At 29.2% G+C, this 26,876-nt stretch overlaps 1 protein-coding gene across 1 annotated transcript in view; it reads right to left on the bottom strand.

Annotated features, from left to right (window-relative positions):
- Positions 1-26,876, bottom strand: part of LOC142322996 (uncharacterized) — a 1,447,060-nt gene that overhangs the window by 678,611 nt on the left and 741,573 nt on the right. Inside the window, exon 5 of the mRNA XM_075362093.1 lies at positions 4,165-4,259. Coding sequence (XP_075218208.1) covers positions 4,165-4,259 — 95 coding nt within the window. The remainder of the gene's footprint in view (positions 1-4,164; positions 4,260-26,876) is intronic.

Below are 26,876 nucleotides of genomic sequence, written 5' to 3'. Positions count from 1 at the left end.
TAATTAGAGAAAACGTTAAAACAAATTGTTAACCATTTTATTCTCAACTTTTAGTGCTCTCTCTCTATTATATATCAAGTAGAGACTGAAAATATTTTTGATGAAAATTCACATTCCACAATTTTATTAAAAATAATGTTATTTCGTTTAAACAAAGGAAGTAATTTGATTTCTCTACATTTATTAAACCGAAAATCTTATTTCTTAGATCTAATTGAAAGTGGGTTTTAGCACTATCAAAACAAAGTTATACGCGTAATCTATAACTAATTCTTTATCGTATAGACAGCTCGTAACTTAACCAGAAATAATAGGTAATCAACCTGATTAGAAATTTGTTATCGATAGATTTTAAAGCTTATCTAACGAAAACTGGTTATTGTTTATAGAAGAGCGTTAAAAGTTTACCATTTAAGCAATGATTGTTCATAGCAATATTATAATCATTTCAGTCTTTCACGAGATCGCTGGAAACTGTTGTGAAACAGTCCTATCAGATATAACAATGTGAACAGATACTAAGCCGTGCACGAACAACTTACCAAAACAATGTTTTTTTTAATCAAATGCCATCTTGTTAAATATTCAGATTTTTTTTCTATTTTTTTTTGGGGGGGGGGGATAATTCAATAGTAATTCCTACAGTGTAATAGTAATTCCTTTAGAATTACTATTAAACAGTTAAATATTCTATTTTGTGATGAAAGTGAGAATGAAATAAATAAAACAGAAGGTAAAAAATATCTTAAAAAGAAATAATAATAATAAAACAGACTATAATAACTAAATTAAGGAAATTTCTTCTTTAGATTCTTTTAAGAAGTCGGCACGAATTAAGAGAAAAAAATATTAAAATTAATTCATTTTTAATGTAGCATTGATTTTAAAGAAATTTACAGATTTAGTAAGAATTTAAAATTATTTTATGAATTTTAGTGAAATTTTGTAAATAACTTAAAAATTGCTTTATTTAATGTTATATTTTAAAATTATACGTTAAATATAAATAGGGAAAAATTCACAAATATCTCGTATGAGCAAAAAATCGCTTGTGAGAAAACCTGGGTATTGATAAAAATAAGTAAACAAATTCAGAAAAACAACGCTAAGACACGAGTATCTCACGAGTGAGCTAAAGCTCTAGAGAATAAGGAAATATATATTATTTTTTATAGCGTTTTGATAAGAACAAAGAAAATTTAGAGACAGATTGTTAACGTGAATGAGAGTGAGAGAGCGCTAAAGCAAACTGGTATGAGAGAACACATAATATATTCGCTAAGTTTTCTCTCTAAGTTTCTTAAATTTTTCCGTTAAAATACGACAATGAAATATTTTTCCGTTATACAGACAATGAAATTTTTCGTTTAGCAAATCACTGATTTTAATTATTTATAAAACTTATGATCGGTAGAACTTTTACATCAAAATAAAAAAGTCTATCAAAATTGGTCCATTAAATAAAGGGTAAGGCCTGAAAATACATTTAAAAATTGTACATATACTCAGATATAAATACGTCCTTATTTTGGTGAAGTTGTTTAAAAAATGAGTTAACTGCAGCTACATCTCTATAAAACTTATAGACACCGTTATGTTTAGTGCTGTAAACTTTTATCGTACGTTGGAACTTTACAATGTAAAATGAATTACATATCCTAAAATTATTACTAAAAATCAACGATATTCACTATTTATTAATAAAATGATAAGATAAAATAAATCTTACACCGTAAAATAAAACTTATGTATGTAACGATTTAATAAAATTTTTAGGATTATTTTATTTCATTTTGATATGACGACAGAAAAAGTACCATATAATTTCAACGAAAAGATTTTGTGTTCTCATTTTGAAAGTTTTATATGATAGTAACTTAGCTGTAAACGGTCAGTTATTACCTTCGTATACGTTATTGTAAATGGGAACGAATCAAATTTCAATTTTACGTGATATAATATTAATAACAATAAAATTTTATTCCACACTTAAATAAATCTAACCGTTCGAATTTCTATAAAACTGGTATTACTTTTAAAAAAAGATAAACCAACTTTAAAAAACTTCCTATAGGTATTAGTTTTAACAGTAATAAAAACACTGAACTAACTAACTTTATATAAGAATTGTTTTTCGTTGATTTAACTATTAGAATTATTAAAAAAATACAAAATTCTCAAAAATTGCTTAGAAAAATAATAAATTTTAATTTGAAACTATAGATAATAATATAGAATAATTCAATTTGAAAATACAAAGAACTGCATATTCTAAACCTATTGAAAAAAATTAAAGAAATAAATGATGCTAGAAAGAATCGCTCTAAAAAAATAAAATATAAAACTTGGTGGCCATTTTGATTATTAAAAATTTATATCAGTAGATAATGAAGAATTAATACTTTCTTTCTTTTTCCTGTTTAGCCTCTGGTAACTACCGTTTAGATAATACTTCAGAGGATGAATGAGGATGATATGTATGAGTGTAAATGAAGTGTAGTCTTGTACATTCTCAGTTCGACCATTCCTGAGATGTGTGGTTAATTGAAACCCAACCACCAAAGAACACCGGTATCCACGATCTAGTATTCAAATCCACGTAAATATATCTGGCTTTACTAGGACTTGAACGCTGTAACTCTCGACTTCCAAATCAGCTGATTTGGGAAGACGCGTTATCCACTAGACCAACCCGGTGGGTTGAAGAATTAATACTAAAATAAATAAACCCAACGTAAATTAAAAAAAAAATCGACGAAGATAAAGAAATAAAAACTGAAAATCGATGTTTAGTAGCACTACAAACAGAGAGTTTATACTTGGATTTATATATATATATATATATATATATAAATATATATTATGTATATATATATATATATATATATATATATATATATATATATATATACATAAAAACAAAAGACTAAATATAACAATCGACTAAAGACAATGCAGTAATATTTTTGGCAATCCCAGTCGAAAGCGGAAAAATATTCCAAAAAATTCAATCCTGGTTGCGCAGAATGACCTTATAACATGTCCTTTATGCAGGATTGGATAAGATAAAAAAGTATCTCAAGAGAGAGCATAACACCTTGAACACTCAACAAATCACGTAAGTATTCCCACCCCGAAACCAGATATTAAGAAGTGAATAATCATCACTTACTGTCATTCTATATTGTATTAGAAAAATTAAAAAAAAATGTAATACATTTTAAAAATTCCCAACGTAAACTTAATACTTATCATTATTCAATAATGACCGTCTCTCTATTATTGTTAATAAACTAAGTTTATCAAATACGTGTATGTCCGTAAAAACAGATTCCTGTTTATGTATGGATATTTTTTTTTTAATTTTCTGATAACGTAAATTTATGACCATTTTGTAGACAATCTAGGGCTATGTTCGGATTTCTCTGATTTTTTATATTTATAAGCTGTAGTTTGTACACTTGTATCAAAAATTGTAAACATTGCTCTATATATCAGTTTATATAATCCTTGTTTTCGACAGTTTAGCATTATTTTTATTGTTTTTGAGGATAGAGTTCAATTTCCTAGATCTCTTCTTTCTGTTTAGGCTTCGGAATCACCGTAAGGTAATCACAGGATGATATATAAGAGTGTAAATGAAGTGTAGTTTTGTACAGTCTCGGGTCGACCATTTCTGAGATGTGTGGTTAATTGAAACCCAACCACCAAAGAACACCGGTATCCACCATCTAGTATTCAAATCGATGTAAAAGCAACTGCCTTTACTAGGAATTGAACGCTGAAACTCTCGATCAATTTCCTAGATCTAACCATTGAAAAGTTAACGTTTAGAATTTATATGATATTTTTACCTCTTTGATATATGGAGGGAAATATTCTACTTCTGTCTTATTACGATTATTCTTTCTTCACTGTTTTTCCGATGTAAGGTTATTTTTACTTGTTTGATAAATTTTTTATCAACATTAATATATACACACACACACACATATATATATATATATATATATATTAATTTATTATTTTTTATTTTAAATTTTATGAAATTTTAAATATTCTATTTTATTTTAATCTATATGCAAGACTGTTTCTGAATACACATTCTTTGTGTTTAACATTATATCTTATAATGAAATAGGATTAAACGATATGTTATCTTACCAGGTGTATTTGAAGGAGGTGGTATAACGATTTCACATCGAGGACCCGTGAATGACGGAGGACAACTGCAATAAACAGCAGTTGCACCAGCATGCCTGAAAAATAAATATTAATTTATAATAATCTGCGATATATTAAATATAAATTTAGAGTTATGATTTCTGTGTCGTATTTCATTTATTTTACTTAGAAACTAGAAACTTGGGTTAAATAAATAGTCTAGTTAATTTAATCAAAATTTAAAACGTTATCACTGATATTTAATTTAGAAAAAATACCAAAAATAAATAACAATAAAAATAAAAAAGAGAGAATTCCAATCATCGATATAAAAAGGCAAATAGAAACAATAAAAGGAAATTAGGTTATAAAGGAACCCAACCGTAGTAATGTTGATAAATAAGATGAGCATAAAAATTCCATCACAGGAAAATTCAATAAAGAAAATAATAACAGTAAGGTAAAGTTACATTAAAAAAAAAAGTATTTAAAAGGAATATGTAAAAACGTACACCAAATATTTAAACAGATAAATTGAAATTAATTCAAGCAGGAGTATGTACAGTTTATGCCTTAAAAAGCAAAGTTGTAAAACCAAACTAAAATTAATATAGTAATCCCACGGTATCGAAAAATTTAAATACCTCGTCTATTTTAGCCACATAATCATATTAACACCACCAGTTTCTTATGTTTGAATTTCACAACACCGCCAAAGATAAAAGAATATAATTTATCTAGGAGGTAACCTCTTCAAACGACAAAAGTGATCCATATTTTAAACTTGATGTGATCCAAATGTTAAGACCTAAGAACATTTCGTCGAGACGACTAGCTAACACTAATTTTTCATGACACTGTAGTGCACTAAAATTTTAGCATCTTATAAAAAACTTCCTGACGGTTTATTATGCTTAAGAACGGCTGTAATGTTTTACGGAATAAATTGAGACTCATGTCAGGTCGAATACAATCGTTACTTTTGTTGTATTTATTACTTTGCTAGTAAGAACCTAAATAATCCATCACTAAGTGTTCAATGCAGAGCCGGATTAAACAGTAGGCAAATAAGAAATATGTATACAGACCGTAATTAGGAGGAACCTGCCTTCACTAAAAGAAAAGATATTAAAAGATTCATTAAAATAAATTTTTTATTTTTTTTTATTTTATCTTTAATACAGAATAATACGTTATTATTTTTAACTGATACGGATAAATTTCATCATAATACTTGACAAAATAATAAAAATCGGATTAGTGCCACTGGTGGTCCAAGGGAAGGTATATTTTACCTCTTGAATGTTAACATGGTATATTTTTTAAAAAGAGACACAAAATAAATAATACCTTTAAATATAAAAAATAAAATGCAAAAACCGTAAACATTTTTTTTCGTTTTAAAATTAAATAAAAATACGATAGAACTGTCTTTTTGTTTTTTAAGATGCCGAAAAAAGAATTTCCCGACTACCCTTCAATTTTTGTTTGAAGTTGTCAGTAACTTATGTAAATTCAAATTTTGTCTTGGGCCTGATAGAGACTTAATCCGGTTCTGGTTCAATGCAGAGTTCCATAAAGATTACATTGTATTTCTCTTTGCTAATATTTTTACGTGACTACGGTACTTAGAAAATCTTTCGTAAAATTTCCGATAGCCGAAGACTTATGTATGTCCAAAAATAAAAAAAATAATTAAAAGAGATAAAATTCCTATAGGCATGAGAACCATTCAAGAAATGACACCGTTTAAGATTTAATTTGATTTTGATAGCTAGTTAATATATTATTATTAATACACAGACAATTAAACATTTAAATAATTACGGATACATAATGAAATACAGAAGAATACTACAATATTTAAGCAACACAGATCAATTAATATATCATCACAGGCTCTTCATAACACTGCAGAAAATAGTTTCAAATTATAAACGATATTTTATTTTTTATTGTTGAAACTCAGTTTAGTTCCTTATTTTTTGTTCTTTCAATTTTTTTGAATTCATGTCGTATGGTTTTATTTTTTACTATGTCCCAAAAGCAAAAGTATAAGTTTTGGTGATTAGGTGGCGATTTGGTGGGATATGAAACCGCATCGTCTCTTTCTCCGACGTTAAAGACTTCATTTATGTGGGTTGCGTTGAATGACAGAAAACCACTGTTCTGAAAATAAATATTTTCGGTAGCACCTTTGAACGATATAATTCAACGGTAGTTTGTTGCGGATAATACTAGATAGAACAGTGTTCTGTTTTACTGATATGCAGTGCGATCTAAATAATAAATTTATAAAGTTTAAAATGATGGGCGGTTACACTGTAGTACTATAAACAAACAAGTCTGTTAAAACAATATTTTTAGTAATACATCGGGTTGGTCGAGTAGTAAACTCGTCGTCGTAAATCAGCTGATTTCGAAGTCAAAGTTCATAGGTTCAAATCTTAATAAAGGTAATTGCTTTTATTCTGATTTGAATATTCGATCGTGGATACCGGTGTTCTTTGGTGGTTGAGTTTTAATTAACCACACGTCTCAGGAATGGTCGACCTGAGTTTGTTCATGACTACACATTTACCGGTACAGTTAAATTACACTGATAAGTCGCTAATGAATTTAATTGTTGATACAACTATAAAAACTCTTATTTAAAAAGTAATAAATAAAGAATTTAAATTTGGAATTTAGTTTAATTTTTGAATAGAACAAAACAAATGAATCCGATCAAATAGATTTTGTTTCCGTGGGATTATAATAATTAATTAACATGTTGCACAGATATGAAGCATGTTGCAAGTCGCAAAAAGTTTGTCCTTGAAGCCATTCCATAGAGACAACACAATTTCAGCGGTGGGAGTATGCATCGTTCATTTGCTTCTTCGTTGTCGTAGTATGTTTGTTACTATATCTATATGCGTATATTAAATTAGTTTTGTGTATTGCTTACGAAATGAACGGCGTAGTTACATTTTCTTAATTTTTACATTTTCTGTCGTTAATGGATTCCATTTCTTTAGATTAAAATAAGTTTAACGAAGGATAGTATTATGATTCTACTTTATTATCATCGAAGGTGAAAATAGCGGGGTATACACGGAAAAAATTGGGGGCGTAAACTTATCCATAACCAGACGCGGGAAGACTTCCCTCGCCTTCTTTTTCCTGTTTAGCCTCCGGTAATTACCGTTCAGATATTACTTCAGAGGATGATATGTATGAGTGTAAATGAAGTGTAATGTTGTAGAGTCTCAGTTCGACCATTGCTGCGACGTGTGGTTAATTGAAACCAACCACCAAAGAACACCGGTATCCACAATCTAGTATTCAAATCCATATAAAAATAACTGCCGTTACTGGGACTTGAACGCTGGAACTCAAGTCCTAGTAAAGTACAAGTAATATCTGAACGGTAATTACCGGAGGCTAAAGAAGAAAATGAAGACGAGAAAAGTCCTGTTTTCAACTTTTGACAAAAGAGGCACAAAGGGACCAATCCCTACATCAATCGCTTCGGAATCAATCACTAAGGAACGTAGATCCCACTCTAATAATAAGAATTTGGATTAAACATAACTTCTTTTTTTTATTAAAATAAACCAATTTCAACAAATAGTTTCATAATAATTATTCAATAAAATTAATTAAAAAAAATTCTATATATAAATATAAATATGTATTACCCGACCTCCATGGCTGAGTAAGTTGCGTCTCAACATTCGTGCGGACGTCCAGGTTTCGAATTCCCGTCAGGCACGGCATCTTTTCATACGCTACCAATTTCCACCGGGCTAATGGCCATAACTGTTAATGCCAATTTTTTAAATTAAAGATATATGTATATACGTATATGGATATACAAATATTTTTATTTATGCGCAGATATGGATTATTTAATTAACTTTTTATAGTCATTCTTTATATTGTATAACAAAAAAATTCAATAAAGGTTACCTGATGACAGATGCAAAATTGGAAAATATAAAAGGTAAAATTAAACTACATGTACTCATATAATACGTTGCAAATACGCCGGCTGAAAATGCTAATCATGTGTTATATGGAGCTAGATCAAAGAAATGTTTTACAATAATAATCCCTTTTTCAATATGAGACAGGCAACCCAAAAATGAAAACAAAACATTTCATCACCATGAAGATAAATTTTAACGCATAATATTAAAGCATGCGTACGTCACCCGCAAACACATACATAATTAAAAGCCTAATATTAATGTTTACACGAAGCGTAACAAATTAATAAGAAATAATTATAACGCATATTAAAGCATATACGTTAACTTACAAAACTGTCACTTCCATGTGATAAACTCAATCATTGTAATTATTAAAATGTTTATAAATACGAAAATAATAAAATCATTTCTATTGTCAATTAGCATGAATATGAATATATAAATAGTTAAAAATGAAAAAAAAAAAAGAAGTAATATAAGAAGATAATAAGATTGGGCATTCTGGACCGTATCCGTTTCGTATCAACAAATTTAAAAAACAATTAGAATTAATTACAATTTTCGTATTATTACGTAAAAGTATAAAAAAAAAATAAAAATAATTTTCTCTTGTTCTAGAGGCTTGTAATCGGCTAACAAGGGTAGACGGTCTGCTTAAAACAAAGTTTATTGGTAGGAGGTATCCGTATTTTAAATTCAAGAATCTCGAAAATTTCTTGCATTACTTGAAGAAATTGAAAATGGATTGGAGATATTATTTAATATAACGAGGTGAGATGGTTACGTTGAGCAACTGTTTTAATACGGGTTTTTCGTTTGATAAATGAAATCAAAATTTTTTCACAAAAAATTAAAACTATTAACTAAAAAAGGAGCTACCTAATGATACACATATAACAGATTTCGCATTTGTTGTTGACATAACCGATCGTTTAAAAATTCTCAATAAAGAGCTACAAGATAATAATAAAAGTCATTACTGACACGTATGCTTGCATTAAAGCTTTAGTGTCAAATTGCAATTATAGGCAATACAACTGAATCGAATAATTTCGTACATTTCCTACATCTTTAATTTAAAAAGGAACCTTCCTCAACTATATTACCTTATTCTATGACGCCACCTAGAAGGAAGTTTCTCTCTTTCTTCGAAATTAAATCGGAAGTTTCTTGGGGCCGGTGTTATACTCCATCTTTACTGCAGACCTTCCGACTACATAAGTGGTTACTGTCGCTTCCTCTGCGAACGTCATGGCTGTTCTCGCAGTTGATGTCAGCCAAACTGTATCATCGAATAGCCTACGATTTGAGTTGGATTTAATCAACAGATGGTTGAGTGCATGGAGAATACGCATTAACCAAGAAAAATCGAACCGTGTGACATTCACGATTAGGAGAGCTGACTGACTACCCACGAGTTCACCTTGATAGCTTTGTAATTCCTTAAACCGATGGGGTAAGGTACTTAATTCAACACCTCGAACGTGGCAAGTTCATATAAGAGAGAAGAGAGGAAAACTTAGATAAAGTTCAAGGAAACGTTCAGGTTGTGTAACAGTTGTCTGCCCGACAACTCGACAAGATCTGCCCGATCTTCTCGTGTGTTGTTGTATAGTAAGTTCCTGGTATACTCAGCAATTATAAAACCTATCTGGACCTATGGGATCGAACTATGGGGCACCGCGAGCAGAAGCGATGTCGACATCTTATAACGGTATCAGAATAAGCTAGCGAGGTGTATAAAAGAAGCACCTTGGTTTACAAGGAATCTAATATAAATTAGGATTACGGTTCGTGCTGGAGAAAATACAACGTGTCAAGTATGAATTCGGCTTAACTGCGACGCAAATCACTTAGCAGTAAACCTACTAAACAATGGAATAATATTAGAAGGATAAACTGACTGCACTTTCTAGACCTAAGTGTCTCTATAGCGTGTTTGTGTATTTATAGTAATCTCGGATGTGAGTATTGCGTAAACCTATTCGACTCTTAACTTCAAACTTGTACTATATATTTTTATTACATTGTTTCATATATATTTCTTTACATTGGTTCATCATTTTTTCCTTCCTATTATGATATCTTATTTTGCTTCTGTTGTTCAAGTGGTGTTAAGTGTCATTTATAATAGCTAATTTTATGTGCTTGGCATCAGTTTTTATAATACTCGTATTAACGTGTAATTTTACGACTTTCTGAAGTTATATTACAGTATTTTACAGTATACCAACGTGAATAACAAACAAATTTCCAAACTTATAGTTACACGAAACACTCAACATACACGCGTCAAGCGTAACACCACGTTATAAAGGGGTGATATTGATATCTGTACATTAGGGGTAAGTACGGTGCAAAATATATAAAAAAAATATAATACATAAAAATAAAAAAATATTATCTCTCTTATTTTAATAAAAAGATTCAGTCACCTGTTTTCCGATTGTACATTCGGCCCGCACGCAATTTAAGTTTGAGACCGCTGGTTTATATGAGTGTACTTTGTAAAACCTAACAGTACAACAAAGTGCTGTTAGGTTTTAAAAGTACAATCATGTTCAAAAATGAAAAGACCAATAAAAAATGTAATCGTTTACCTTCAATTAAATATACATGTATCTACTACATACACAAGGCTCTACAACAAAAGGTACAGTGAGGCAACTATGGGTGACCAAAAATGTAGGTGGCTGATAACTACAGCCATTGAGATATCTTACTTATTTTATTTTTTTTTAATTCACTGAGCCTAACAAATGAGTTCCTCCCTAAAATTTACTAATGATTAAAAAAAAATTTAACTGAAATTTACCATCGTAAAATAGTTTACTAAATAGCACATACTAAATAGCAATTTCTACAATAATTTGTAATTTTTAGCAAATAACTGGTATTAATTTTTCATTATTTAATCGGAAAATTTGAAATTCCATTTTCTAATATGCCGCTTAGATTGCCATATCAGATACGCTTAAACCTTTATTATTATCAAGAGAAAATTATAACGAGTTACCCATCGGATTTATTTTTTATCGAGCTATTATAAATAAAATCTCAAAGCTATAAAAGCGTATGGTAAGATGTTTACCAGAAAAATGTTACTTAATTTTAAAAGTATGAAAAAAACACACTGTGATATTCTTTATATTATAATACAAAAATAGTAAATAAAACCGACAAAAATTATAATTTTCTTTGTAAGCATTTTTCATTTCTTAAATTAGATCAGAATTAGTTAAATCTATAAACCGGTAAATAATCAAATAACTACAAAAAGTTTAATCAAACAGCATAAATTGGGCGAAGAATTAATTAACAGTTATAGATCTAATGGAATTTAATTCAATCAGAAAAATTCATTAAAGAAATATAAGAAAAAAGGAATATGAAAAAAGGGGCGTGACTTAAGGAAAGGATAAATTACGCATAAATGAGAACGCGGCTGTGTGAGAAGGAGAGAGGAAAAAATATAGAGCGTAGAAATAATTTCTTTTTAATGATAAGAAAATATAGCCTATATTATAAAAAAGCAGTTTCTCATTTTCATGATTAAAAATAATTTAGTATTTTTTTTTTCAATAAATATATATATAATCATGATTACAAATATTATTTAATAATATCTAAATATATATTCTACATTTTGTAAAATTTAAAATTGTGATATATTTTAATAAGCAATTACGATTAATACTAATTAATTAATTATATAATTTATGTTTAACGAAGTTTTAACTACGCTACATAAAATCCATAGATTCGGAGAAATTAACTTAAATGACAATTATAAATTATTTTAGATTCAAATAAATTAATTTTATATACGTAGGCAAGAATTCACAGCCTATCAACAAGACACGCTAGCTGAAGTACAAATACTTTTCATGGGCAAACACTGAAAGTTTATACAAAAGAATTCTCTTTTTAACCATCTTACAAATTATTAGCTTTCATTGGCTATTCTATAAGACTCCTGTAAATAATAATAGCTGCATAATTTTATCTTCCCAGCTATTCCAGAAATGGGAGAATTAATAATAAATGAGTCAGTAAAATATTTCTCCTTCGATAAAATATTTAAATCTGTAATTATGCAATAATTACGTACAACAAAAATTCTTCGCCTGTATATATTGCTGTTAATTTTGGACATACATAGGATTGAATATCCATAGGAGGAGAGAATATTTTATCGTAAATTTTTTTTTAAAAAAAAAAGCCCCCATTTTCAACCCCATGGTCCAATTTTGGCCGGTAACTAACTCGACCGAGATTTTGGGTCGAGATTTTTTTTTAAAAACAATTTGATGGTGATTGGCGCAAAATTCCGGCAGTTATCGTGTCCACAAGAAAGTGAAATATATTTGTATATATATACGTATATGTAAATATATATATAACCTTTTGAGCTGACGGTGGTTTTGGGGACCGGGGATGTGAAACGCAAAGATATGTTGAAATGTTCCGGAAGTCAAATCATGGTACCCATTACAATAGGTAGCTTTCTTACGAAATCTACGTAAAACATAATAATAAAAACGAGAAAATTACAGGTTCCAGAAATTGATTTTATTTTAACGAAAACGTACAAAAATTTTATTTTCTATTTTAATAGTAATCAAAAACTATTAAAAAATAATAACAAAAAAAAAACAGGTTAATTGCTCTCAATTAATTTCAAAATTGATACAAGAAGTTTCAAACACTCTTCTAATTAGGAAAACCGAGAAATTTGGAAAAACAATTTTTGAAGAGAAACATCATATAGAGTCTATAGTAAAGTTATTGAGCTAAAGTTATTATGACACATAAGCACTCTTTAAAATAAATTTTCCTACAAACTTTGTGAAATTTTTTCGCAAAAATAATTTAAATATCAGAATAACATCTGGCTAAATCGTTACAAGAATTCCCTACTTAAGTTATGAAAAAAGTTACGAAAAATGATAAATCTTGAAATGGTTTGTGTTACAACGAAAATTTTCACTTAAAAAATCTCCCATTTAAATGGAAAAAAATTGCAACAGACGGAATAGAGGAATTTCCTATGAAAACTACATAGCACTTGTATAGCGGAGCAGCAGTGTCTCAACCTTTCAACTGGATGGTTAAGGGTTCAAATCCTGATCAAGTATAGCATTTTTCATTTCGTTATAGAAATTCCATCCACGCACTAGCTTCAATCGTTTGAGGTGTATTAATCATTAAATAACTCTTACATAGCTCTGCGCAAGAAGATCGTTTCCGATGTTCTCAGTATTTCGTAGTCAGAAACGCACTAATTTTCAGAGTACAATGCACTATTTACGTTCGATTAACAAAGAGACCCTACACACAATCATCTAGTTTTAACTCACTGCATAAGACAGTATAAAAAATACACCACTACACGGTCAACATAACCTAAAATTGCGGTTATATAAAATTAAACATTTATTTTATTGTATATCAAATATAAACTACAATGAAATTGATCTAATATTTTTGGGGATTTTCGAATCACAAAATTTTATGTACAGGCATAGATATATGAATATTAACTTAAATGTAATTTATATAAGTTTATTTTCCTTTTGATTGGACAGAATTAAATATGACATATTTTACTTAAAAATTTTATCTTTATTAATCTCTTGGGTTAACCAATCAACTATACAAACTTATAAATTAAATACACTACGTTTCACTTAGAATTCTTTAACCTTCCTCAGGAACCCAACGGGTTGGTCAAGCGGTGAACGCGTCTTCGCAAATCAGCTGAATTCGAAGTCGAGAGTATCAACGTTCAGATCCTAGTAAAGGATACTTTTATACGGATTTGAATACTAGATCGTGGATACCGGTGTTCTTTGGTAGTTGGGTTTCAATTAACCACACATTTCAGAAATGGTCGACCTGAGAATAAACAAGATTACACTTCACTTACACTCATACATACCATCCTCTGAAACAATAACTGATGGTGATTTCCGGAGGCTAAACAGGAAAAAAAGCTTCCTCAGGTGACAATATACATTCATACACACATCATACAAAATTCTCTTGCATACTAAAAAATTAACTGGTCAACCCATCCTAGATAACAATATTTTATCCCTACACTTGTAATTGATCTCCCTACTCATGCATGACTTATCTTATCTTAGATAATTATATCTATCTCTTTATATAACCTGATTGCTCTTTCCTGCGTATTAAAACCTTTACCACGCACATATTTTTCTCAAAGATTACAAACATTAAACATTATTTTCCTTAAAACTAAATTTACAATATAAATATGATTTTTTAAATTAAATTAACATATATGTTGCTTAATCCGGCTATGTCCGTTCTATTGTTCATATAGATATATATCAACACACACACACACACACATACACACACACATATATATATATATATTACATTTTAAGTTATTAATATTTTCGTACTCCTTATACAAAAAAATGTAAAGAAAATTCATTCCCCCTCCAACATCAATCACACTGTGCTATTAAATGTAATACCATTCTTTTCTTCGGAAATTTGGTAAAAAAAAAAATCATCGAAATCGGTGGATTTGGTTAAGATAAGGTTTGGACGTAAATAAAATATTACGGTGAAACTGAGAATACTTCCTTTTTGAAGTCTGTTAAAAAAAATTAATATAAAAAATCAAATACATTTTTATTTATATCTATTTTGTTTCAAAACAATATCTAAAAAGAAAAAAACTTGCAGAATAACACTTTCAGATAAAAGAGAAAACTGAATGTTAACATGAGATGATAAAATGCTTATTCGTAAAAACATACTTTGATTACATTTAATAACTAATTCTTAATCATTATTTTTTAATTATTTTATTTTTCAATCCAGATATCTAATGATTTCATTATCTAAAAGAGGTATGCTAATAAAATAAGTTGTTGGAAATGAACATGTAGGAAGTAAAAATAAAATTGAATCATTAGAGATTATAATGTTAAAGAACATTATAATTTATAACTCTCCAAGCGTTCTTTTGCATAAAATTTATTATTTAATTATTTTTTAAAAATCTGCCCTTTGTAATCGTTTTTCTTTTCTTTTTTTACTTCCGTTATTACCGTTAGGTTCTGCTTCAAAGGATGAGATGAAACGGCAATTTTCTTGGGTGTGAATCCCTGACCGGGATTCGAACCCGAGAATCTTAATTCAAATAAAATCGTTACAGTTTCATCATCCAAAATTAATACTTCATTAACGATTATAAACATCCAAATATTCAGCTCTCGAATCAGAAAGAGATTAATAGTTAACCCAACAGCTAATGTAACATTAATAAACATAAACACAATAAGAAATAAAAGGTTTAATAGTAATTCGTTACTCCAATTCAATCCTTCATAATTAATGCTTAGATAAAATTAAACACTTAGATTAAACACTGACATTTTTCAAACCAATTTGTACAAAAATTTATTATATTCACAAATTTAAATTAATAGTTTGGAAATAATAAATTATTTTAACAAATGGAAAATCAAAATTACCTTAAAAAACCGTTCATATATCTTATAAAACTATCTATACCGATCTAAAATAGAATAAACTAAAATAGTATAGAAAAATCTGTACTAATCAATTGTTACTCAATTATCCCTAGTAGTACTACGGAAAACGTAAATAAAATTAAAAAATAGTTAACAATATTAATTGACAAACAGTACTTAAGAAACATCAGAAAACAAACATTTTTAATCGGTAAAAATGTATGAATAAAAGTAAAAAATGTAATTAAAAAGTAAAGATAATTATTAATAAATTATAAATAATATTTTACAATTAATAGATAATATTATATTTTATACATAATGTATTTCTTTCTTTAAACTAGGCATGTGTTTGTGTACGTGTTTTCTTTCGTGTACAGCATATGCCGAGTACGCTTTTTTTCTTTTTTTAATAATAGAACGTGAAAAGGATGTTGGCCTGCAAGATTCTTCTATCCGTTATGAAAGTCAAACAATTTCTTACGGCTTTGTAAACGATTTCATAACTCATAATCCTAATATCTAAACTGTTAATTTTATTTGCGGTGCACCGAACTACTGTTTACATTTCTTATAAAATAAAGTAAATATAGGCTATAAGGAGTTTTAATTAATTTTGATAATACGAGTAATTAATTAATTTTACATGTCCATGTTATTTTCAATAACAGCAGTAGTAAAAATTAAGCAGTTGTAACATTTTTTTAAAGTATAAATGTATTTAAATTTAATTCCTTTAAACATTGAAAAAAGTAAGGTTAAATTAATTGTAATAAAACTAAAATTATTTTTCGTCTGATCTCGTGATGAGATGACATTTAGTTAAAAACAGAAAAATAAATTAAAAAGCAACGTTACAATTATTTAAAGAAACTGCCTCATTACAAAAAAAAAAATTTAAAGCTATTTAAATTAAATCTTTCACTCGCAAGCAAGTCATCAAAGATTTGCTTATTTGCTTTTCTTATATCGGGAATTTCCTTCTAAATTCTAAAGAGAAAAAAAACATAAATATGATCAAAAATGAAGTGCCAAATAAGAGAATATTCTCAAAAAATAATACTAAATAGGTTGATATTAAAGTACTGAAACGGATTCATATTTCAAAACTGAGGGATACTAGGAGGTAGAAAAAAAAACGGTTCTATATAATTAGAAAATTACTTCTTTATGGTGTGTGTGAAATTTTTGTCCGTCATCTTGAATAAATTTTTTTTTTAAATAGGAAGGTGGACAAGTGATTTTAATGTACACGTTTCCGAAAAAAACGATGACGAAAACAGTTTCTGGTAAAATCCCTACTTTTCTCAATAAAAATTGCAAAAACGGAAAAATCGCGGTGGTATTAATAAACCGAGATAAAACGACCCTTAGTAACATTTTTATTTCGTATTATCTTCAAAATTACATCTAATAACAGATTTTAAATAGTTATATTTTGATTTAATGCCCTAAACACTAATAATAACACCCTTTATAATTATTAATAATAATACACAATAACTAATAACTTGTAACATTATAGCAAATTAAACGGCAACGTCAACGGTGATTTAAAAATATACATTAGAATAATATATGACACGTTTCTGCCTACCTTCCTATTTAAAAAGAAAGTTTGATTCGAAACGGACAAAAACTTCAAACACACCATAAAGTAGTAATTCTGTATGTAAATCCTCTCTGCTTCTACGTCCAATTATCTCTATATTTTGAAAATTGAAAATATCTCTAAATTTTTCCCGTTTCCATAATTTAATATCACCCTATAAAATAATTGACAAAGTAATAATAGAAACGATAATTAAATGATAAAACTAAATACCGAAAGAATTTAAATAAATAAACCAAATTATAAGTCGACTGCAATTTTTTTTCTTAATTTCCTTTAACCTAAAGACATATTTGAATAAATTATAAATAATTGCTAAAATCAAGTGATGGGATTCCAGTCATGAAAACGGTTGATTTACGAACAAAACATTATTTGACTCTTCCGGGTACGCCGATCAACTTATGATTACCAAAAAAATAAGATTTAAGCATTAAAATTCCCAAAATTATGAATAAAAAACTATTTGATTTTAGGGGGTTCCTGGCTTCATACTCTGTGGGGAAAATGTAGAAAAAATGTATTTATAAAGATGTGAGCCTTAACAAAGACAAATCTTGATTTAAAATAAATTGTTTAAAAATACTGAAAAAATAAAGTACATTATGAAAGTAATAAAAAAAATTACTTCTCATTTCGGATCCGGAATACAATGTAGGTGGTCAAGCCACTTTTAACTTTAAAGTAACTATGTTGCTTATTTAGTAATTATTTTAATTGTATTTTTCGTAGAAAGAAAAATACCTTTTTTTTTATTTTTGATAAAAATTAAAAGAGTTGAGACAAAATATAAAATGTATCATTTTTAGAGGTGGAGAATGAATTTTAACAAAGATTGTTTTTTTTTAATACCCATTTATAGCTTAAGCGTTAACAAATCTACTTTAGTAACAGGATTTCTCTAAATCTAACACCCCATCAATAAGTAAAATAAGAAAAAAACTTTCAAAAAAGATTTTAGACCAGGCTTTAAGGCCCGGGATCTATAATTTAAAAAATAATTGTAAACATTTCTTGTTAGCCCTAAATGTAAAGTATATACTTTAAAAAAAAAAAAAATTAAACATATTTAAACCGAAGTGAGGCAGAACAAAAAACATATATCTCAATTTTAAGTTGTTAGTGTTGGTTTTTGAAAAATCTTTTGGATTTTTATATTTTCATAATAGGTAACACATTTAATTTAACAAAGTTTTCTCTAAAATGTCTTTGAAGAAAATCAAAATTGATTTTTACGTGTTATCCCACCAAAACAAATTTTGAAAAAATTAATACGATCAAAGTCCCATATACAGAAATATTTAGGCCGAATTTGAAGAAAATCTTTTGGTTGAGGTATAATGCAAAAATAGTGCGTGATATACGCGTACATTAATACATACATACATACGTACTTATTAGTTCTTTTTTTTTGCTAGGAGAACTAGTTGGACCCTAAAACGTAAAGATTTGAAAAAACCCCATACTCCATTTTTGACAGGTTCACCATACTAATATACACTGTTATAGCCAACATAATATTATAGCTCACCGTACAGGGAATGTAGCGCTATTCTACCTATATTCCCCGGATAAGTAATATATATATGTCACCGCAAAAGAAATCATGTCTACACTTTGTAGCTTACAATTTATGAAATCAAACAATTTTTTATGAAATATCTTCTAACAAAATTATCAAATTTAAATAAACAGAATTTCGTAAAGTACCTAAAATTCAGTCTACTACAATTTCTAAATTTTGTTTGCGGGAACCTTAAACACCACCATTTAGTCACAGACTCAAAATACTACACATAAAATACTCAGTAAAACACATTTTCGTTATAAACCTTAATTTGGCCGTCTGGGAATGAAATACATATCTCGACTTAATTCGCATATTAATCATCTTATTTTGAATTTACTTGACAACAAAGGGGATATCATACTGCTGGAAAGACTCTACGTACTGGACCTAGGTGATGGGTGTCTCGATGATTGAACTGATATTCTTTCTCGGACAATTTTGGGCTGCTGAAAACTCTGGTCTGAGTACTGGCTTATTAATTATCCCATTCTAACCTGTTACTATAATTACTGTTACTCTAACTTTCTATTTATCTATGGTTCACTTCAATTGACTGTAACGTTTATAACAGCTCCTTCTCACCGAACATTAATAATCGGCCCAAACGAAGTCTGCATTCTTTGATGAATGGGCAAAGACGTTCCATGTGAGGCAGCTGATTGTGGTGAGTTGTGGATCTTAGGAGTGCGAAATATATGTATCTCTGATTAGGTTTTCTTATTTTATTTCACAGTTTATCGTTATTCACTATTTGCGTTATTTACTATTTGTGTTTTTTACTGATTGGACTCTCTAAACATTAGTATTTCCAACTTAATTTGCTACCGGTTATTTATGAAATATCTATTGTCACTTTTACTTGTTGTTTAATCTTGAGGATGTTTTTGCAATGATGTTGAATTTGAGAATCCTCTTCAATACCATAGTGTGTCATTTGATTTACTAACGTCTCCAATTGCGGAAACCAATTGTAAATAAACAGTTCCAATAAAAAAATATTATTTTTAATTGTAACTTCCAGATTTTTGGAACCAAAGAAATGTAATTGAACACACCTGTAATTTGTATACTTTAATATAAATAAAAATATGGAAATTGTAGAATTTAATTATTTTATTATTTCATCATGTTTTACGAAAGATTTGGAAATTTTTTTGAAATAGATATTAGGACTACACTGAGTAATATTTTAAAAATAATTTATATAAAAAATTAATGTATACAGACAACTATATATAAAATCTATATAGCAAGGGTTACATTTTATTCACCATAAAATGTTTTAAAGATTTAAATGAATACAAAGACTGACATCCGAAGTCAAATGTAATTTAATATAAATTATTTCTGTCAAGATGAATAAAAATATTAGAGGGGGGATAATATGGATAGGGGAATAAAACGAATGGTGCAGTAATCGTGAGGATTTGATATAATGGAAGAGAGGGTTACGAAGAAAGGGGCGAGATTTTTACAAGAAGGAAAGAGGACAAATTGAGTCTATAAAGTACAGAGCTTTATCTTCAACTCTTTGCCCGGGATTTTATCAGATTTAAAGGCGCTAGAGGCCTTTATACTTCACTGATTCAGATATTGACTATCAATATTTCGGACCGTCAACTATGATTTAATGGATTTATTGAGAATTTTTTTTTCTACAGAAACATACACTATAGAATTCTAAACAACATAAATCCAACCGCATTAGACATACACTGTTAGATATAAGAACCTACACGAGCGTGATCACGCTATATATTGACAAGAATCTTTTATCAAACTTCCTAACTTAATTTTATAAATAGACGTGACAACGCTACATGCAAAATCGAAGTATTTCTTCTCATATCTTTTATAATAATCTAGCCGGTGAATATAATTTCAACATGATAGACTTTTAGTACGTTTTCTTTTTACAAGCGTAAAATATTATCTCATTTAATCATCTATATAAATTTATATAAATGAAAAACGCTTCAGAATTGTTCACAAAAAATACAACTTCTAAAAACTAAATTCTATTTTTATTATTAAACAATCACCATCAGTCAATGCACAAAAATTAATAATTGTAAAAATAAATATAAAAAAATTTAAAGAAAATAAAACATAAAAAAAGAGAAGTGCAATGACAAGAAAACTAGCAACGATATTTCTTTATAAAAAGGAAATTAGCGAGCACAGAATTTATTTAATTAAGGTGTTAATTTTAGTATATAAAAATAACATTATTGATTGAATGTAAAATAACAGTAAAATTTCATTATTTTTTTAGCGACTAAATTTTACATTAACATTAGGGGAAAAGGCAATAAAGAAACAAAAGAAAAAGACTATGCAATAACGTTACTACCACTACACGAAGAATCCTTTGTTATACTATATGCTGTTCCTATCTTATCTGGTTACGAAAGAAGAAACGATTTTAAATCTAGACCTTTGTAAAGAAAAAGTGTAAAAAGAAAAACTAATTTTATTTAAGAGTCAATAGTTACCATATTAAAACAAAGGAAAGAAAACACAGTTATACAAGGCAAAGAAAAATTAGACGTAATTAAAATAAAAAAAATTTAAAAAATTGTATAAAAAAAAATACACAATACCGCGTGATTCGAAAAGGACTTCCCAAAATTAAAAACATTTAAAAATGTATTGAGATAACTTACAGATTCGGTTAAGGTCTAATTTCATAAAAAAAACAGATCAAGTTTTGACTCGCGTAATTCATTAGTAAGGAATTTGGTCACTGTAATGTTAAAAATGGATACATTTACTGATGAGGGACGTGCTCGCTGTGTGTTTCATGATTTGCATTCAGCAACTGCAGTTCAACGTAATCTTCGTAGAAAATACGGTAGGGAGCCTCTAGTAAGATTACAATTTACTCTTGGCACCAAACCTTCGTTTAGACAGATTGTACTTCTTTCAGACAGAACGGCCCAACGGCCCGTTCTTCCAGGAATCAACAGTAAATAGTACCGTTTATCTGGAAATGTTTCAAAATTTTCTAGTTCCTCAGTTAGACGGTGATGACCAAGATGGACGCCATTACTATCAGCAAGACGGGACACCATCTATCCAGCGCCTAGAAATCCGCGATTTTCGTAGTAATCGATTCCCAGGTCGGTGGATCGGCCGTGAAAGTCCAACTGCATGGCCACCTCGCTCCCCAGATTTGACCGCGTTAAATTTTTTTCTTATGGAGTTTCATTGAAGATCAGGTGTATGTACCGCCTTTGACTGCTGATCTTGTTGAGACAAAACGAATTAACGCAGCAACTGCAGAGGTTTGCTAGTTAGAATGGAATGAAATCGAGTTCAGGTGGAATGTATGTCGCTTTACAAATGGAAGCTACATCGAACCAAAGTGAATGTTGGGTGACAAACGTTACGTATTTTTCTATGAATTGAGACCGCAATCGAATCTGTAAGTTAATCCGATAAATTTTTACATTCCTTTAAAATTATCCTTTAAAAGTCCTTTTTGAATCACCCAATATTAATAAATAAATTAATGGACAATTCCTACTCGTTTTAAAGTAATTAATTTTAACCCCTCTTATAAAAAATAAACCTACTTTTCCTTTCCGATTTCCCAACTATTTCGTAATCAGAGACGTACTGATTTTCAGAGTCAACGTACTACATACGTTCCATTAATGAGTAGATACTACACATAAGCACCAAGTTTCAACTCACTCACCACTCGCTGCTTTAAGTGCGTATGAGAAATATACCACTACACAGTCAACAGTACCTAAAGATTTTTACGACCTTAAATTGAGCCTAACTCAAGAACAACTTAACCAATCTTCATCAAATTTCCACATCACAACTTCAGACACACTACTACAATTTCAATAAATGATCTAATAATTATGGTGATTTTCGAGCCACAAAATTTTATACATAGGCCTTTTTTTCTTTTTTATTTCCTGTTTATCCTCCGGAAATTACCAACCAAATAATAATTCAGAGGATGAATGAAGATGATATGTATGAGGGTAAATGAAGTATAGTCTTGTACAGTCTCAGTTCGACCATTACTGAGATGTGTGATTAATTGAAATCCAACCACCAAAGAATACCGGTATCCACCATCTAGTATTCAAATCCGTGAAAAAATAACTGACTTTAATAGTACTTGAACGTTGGAACTATCGACTTCCAAATTAGCTGATTTGGGAAGACGTGTTCAGCACTAGACCAACCCGGTGGGTTGTATACATAGGCCTACAAATAAATAAGGAAACTTCACTTTAAGTGAATTGTATTTTATTGCCTCATACTTTAAAACGTAACGAAAATTAATTTTCACCCCTCACTCGCACAATGCGACCAAAAATAATACCGTGCATTTCTTCGATAAGTCGGTAAAAATAAATAATAATACTTAAAAAACGTAGTAAAAAACTTACTTTTTTTAGTTTCTAATTTTTTAAGTAGATCCTAAATAAAAATATAAGACTGCTAACCGCTTAACGATATGGGTATCAGAGAAGCAAAATAACTGAGGCGCACCATAATTAACAGCTGCTGCCTTGTAAATGAAGAGTAGAATCACCACATCTAGTGAAAGAAAACGTTGTAATCACAAATCACCTTATTCGATACGTTAGGAGTTAAACTACCTCATTCTGTAAAAAAGACATTTCTGAAAAAACAAAGACTTTGTAAACCAAGGTTCTACGCCAGCTGTATTAAATAAAGTATTTACAAAAACTTCATTTATATTTAAGATAGGAGAAATGTAAGTAGAAAAAGTAAATGTGAAAAATCTATATCGTAATAAAACGAAGATGAAAAGATTAGTTATTAAAAACCAAAAAACCCGATTACTGATAAATTGCACACGTCTACCTAGAATAATTATAAGAATAGTTATAACGAACAGAAAATAGTAATAGCCCAGGCAGTATCTGTTTTAAAATGGACATATTTGAACTCTTTCTATATGATCGCTAATTTTTGCTTTAATGCCGTCGGAATATCATTACAAATAATTCTTTCGTTATGCGCCAGTTGAAAAAGGTGTGCTTAAATTTTTACTTAAAAAAATGTAAAAATCGAAAAAAGTATCCATTTTTTACCTATTTTTCTAAATAACTCGATAACTATTCATTCTACAGAAAAGATTAAGAGAAATAGTTTTGTTACTAAATTGTACACACAATATTATCGGTTGCAAATCGAAAAATACGTTTTTGTTGATGTATACAGGCAACAACTGTAAAAAATTGAAAAAAAAGAGAAAAAAAAGATTTTTGGAATTCTTTTCGAGTACTTATATTATGCATAAGCCAAACTTTCCCTTTGTCACACAATAAAATTCTTAAGAACAGCTCTCTCTCTTTCTCTGTTTAGCCTCCGGAATCACCGTAAGGTATTACTTCAGAGGATGAATGAGAAGAATATGTATGAATGTGAATGAAGTGTAGTCTTGTACAATCTCAGGCTGACCATTCCTGAGATTTGTGCTGAATTGAAACCCACCCAACAAAGAACACCGATATCCAAGATCTAGTATTCAAATCCATATAAAAGTACCTTTACTACCTTTACCTTTAAGTACCTTTAAACTACCTTTACTACAATTTGAACCTTAGAACTCTCGACTTCGAAATCATTTCATTTACGATGACGAGTTAACCGCTAGACCAGCCCAGTGATCTAAAAATAGCAGGATGCAGTAGAGTACACGCCAAGATTTTCAATTTTTTTACTCCTATTAAGCACTGGGTATCTAGCTTACTTTGAAAGGCAGAAATAATTGTCTTACTAGTGAAAACTTAAAAGTACTATTACGCAAATATTTACAGGCCTTTTTTTCTGTTCAGTCTATCTTTGTTAGTATATACTCTAATTTAGTACTGAACACATTTTAGTCCCCATAGTCTATTGAAATATTTCTATACTTCCAGTTATCCTCTATGGTGTTAATTGTATTTTTTAATATTTCAAAGTATTAAACAGTGCATTCCGAAAATCGCTGTGCAGTACGCTTTAGAACTACGTGGTGCTATCTGTTTTTCCGGCGTTAGGCTGGTTGCCCTATGGGTTGGCTGGACGTTGCTCAGTAATAAACCAGTACGTCAATTGTTGAGTTCTGATTGAACGTGCTTCGTTTTTTATTTATCGGAATCAAAATTTCGAAACACGAAATGGTCCTTTCGGTAGAGGAACGCATTATTCTCGTTGAATTCGTCTTTCGTGAAAGTGGCAAGTATACTGATTTAGTGAAGCACAAGTTTCCTGAAAAGTTTCCAAATATTTTTATTCCTAACCGCAATGCAGTTCGTACTCTTATCGAAAGACTTTGGGCAACAAGTTCTATTGAAGACGCTTCGATCAGCGTTTTCAACAGAAGACTAAACTAAACGAACAGAAACTGCTTCATATTTCACATGCTCTGGCCGAACGTCCATCAAAGTCAATGCGCACGTTAGCACAGCAGCCAGATATCGTACTTGCTACCGAACATAAAGTTGTAAGAAAGGTACTGAAATTTTTCCCCCACAAAGTAGTATGTGTTCAAGAACTGAAACCTACAGATCATGCCGAAAGACTAAATTATTATCAATGAAATACGTTTCATCGAGCAAACTTCCGTAGGTATCCTTGACATTAGTTTTTTACAGATGAAGCTTGGCTTCATCTTTTTTGAAAATACAGTTAATAGTGATTGTTATTGTACCGTTTTAACAAACTTCATTAGTCAATTAACAGAAGTGGAAAACAATCACTGTTGGTTCCAATAAGATAACGCCACAGATCATCAAAGCTAACAGGTCAATAACTTTTTTACTTAATGTCGTTATTGAAAGAATTATTTCGATATTGCGGCCTGCACGATCGCCCCATCTGGCTCCCCCAGATTACCTTCTATGGGGGCAGTGTATCGCAACAGACCACGCGCGATCGACGAACTTAAAACCGCAATAACGGAATACCTATAAGATATTTCAGTACATCAGCTGATTAAAATGTTGAAAAACAAGTTGAAACGTGTGCAGTATTGAACTGCTGTTGGAGGAGGTAATTTTCTACACGTTTTGTAAACTAATCTAGTTTTTGTAATATCAGTTTCTATAAAATAATTTAATAAAATACAACTAATAATTAAGAAAGTCTCGTCATTACAATTCCATAATTTCAAAGATCACAGCTACTTTTCGAACCCACTGTGTTTAAATATATGTAATTTATTTGCAGAAAATTGTTAATTACGAGTTGTCACAATCGTTTTATCATTGATGAGTAATAAAAAATAATTAAATCCTTAGTTTTTATTCTATTAAAATTTAAATTTAATGTTGATTAAAAATAATTTAAATTTTTTACACAGAAATAAAAAAATAATAATATGAAAAAAGTAGTAATTTAAAAAATTACTTAGGTGGTTGTGTATCAAGGTGTGTTCTTTTTATTAATTACTAAATTATTAAATATTAATATTAAATTATTAAATAATAATCTGCTATTTGTTTTCTTTATCATTGGGAAACCCTTACGAACGTATATAATATAAAATATATAATACAATAATTAAGTATTCTATAACTACTGAAAAATATGTCTTGATGATTATTACTATTATTTCAATTCATCATTCCCAAAAAAAATCACATGAATACTTGCAAAATCCAACTAAAAGATGAGTTTCTGGAATATAATATTTCTTATGCAGGAATGGATAATGGAAGATATCAAAAACTGTACGCGGACTGAAAAACAAATATTCGACGTAGTATTGGAATTTAATAAAAATGCCTTTCACTCCCTTTTATAACTGTAATAATATGTTTCGACCACAGTCATCCAATTTAATATTTCTCTTTTTTTTTGCGGAATTTTTAACTTTATGTAAATAAATACCATAAATAGGTAAACCAGAAAAAGTATTCATTATTTTTCTCAATATTTTTAATCTAAAATCTAATAAACGTCATCTACGTTTGTCCTTTTTTAAAAATCAATAAATCTTTAAACGGTATATCCTGTGAACGTATTGTAAAGATAAAAGTGGTAGGGAT

Source organism: Lycorma delicatula, chromosome 4 (genome assembly GCF_047948215.1).
Source record: "Lycorma delicatula isolate Av1 chromosome 4, ASM4794821v1, whole genome shotgun sequence".
NCBI lineage: Eukaryota > Metazoa > Arthropoda > Insecta > Hemiptera > Fulgoridae > Lycorma > Lycorma delicatula.
The sequence above is the reverse complement of the archived record's forward strand: the minus strand, read 5'-3'. Positions and strand labels throughout refer to the sequence as shown.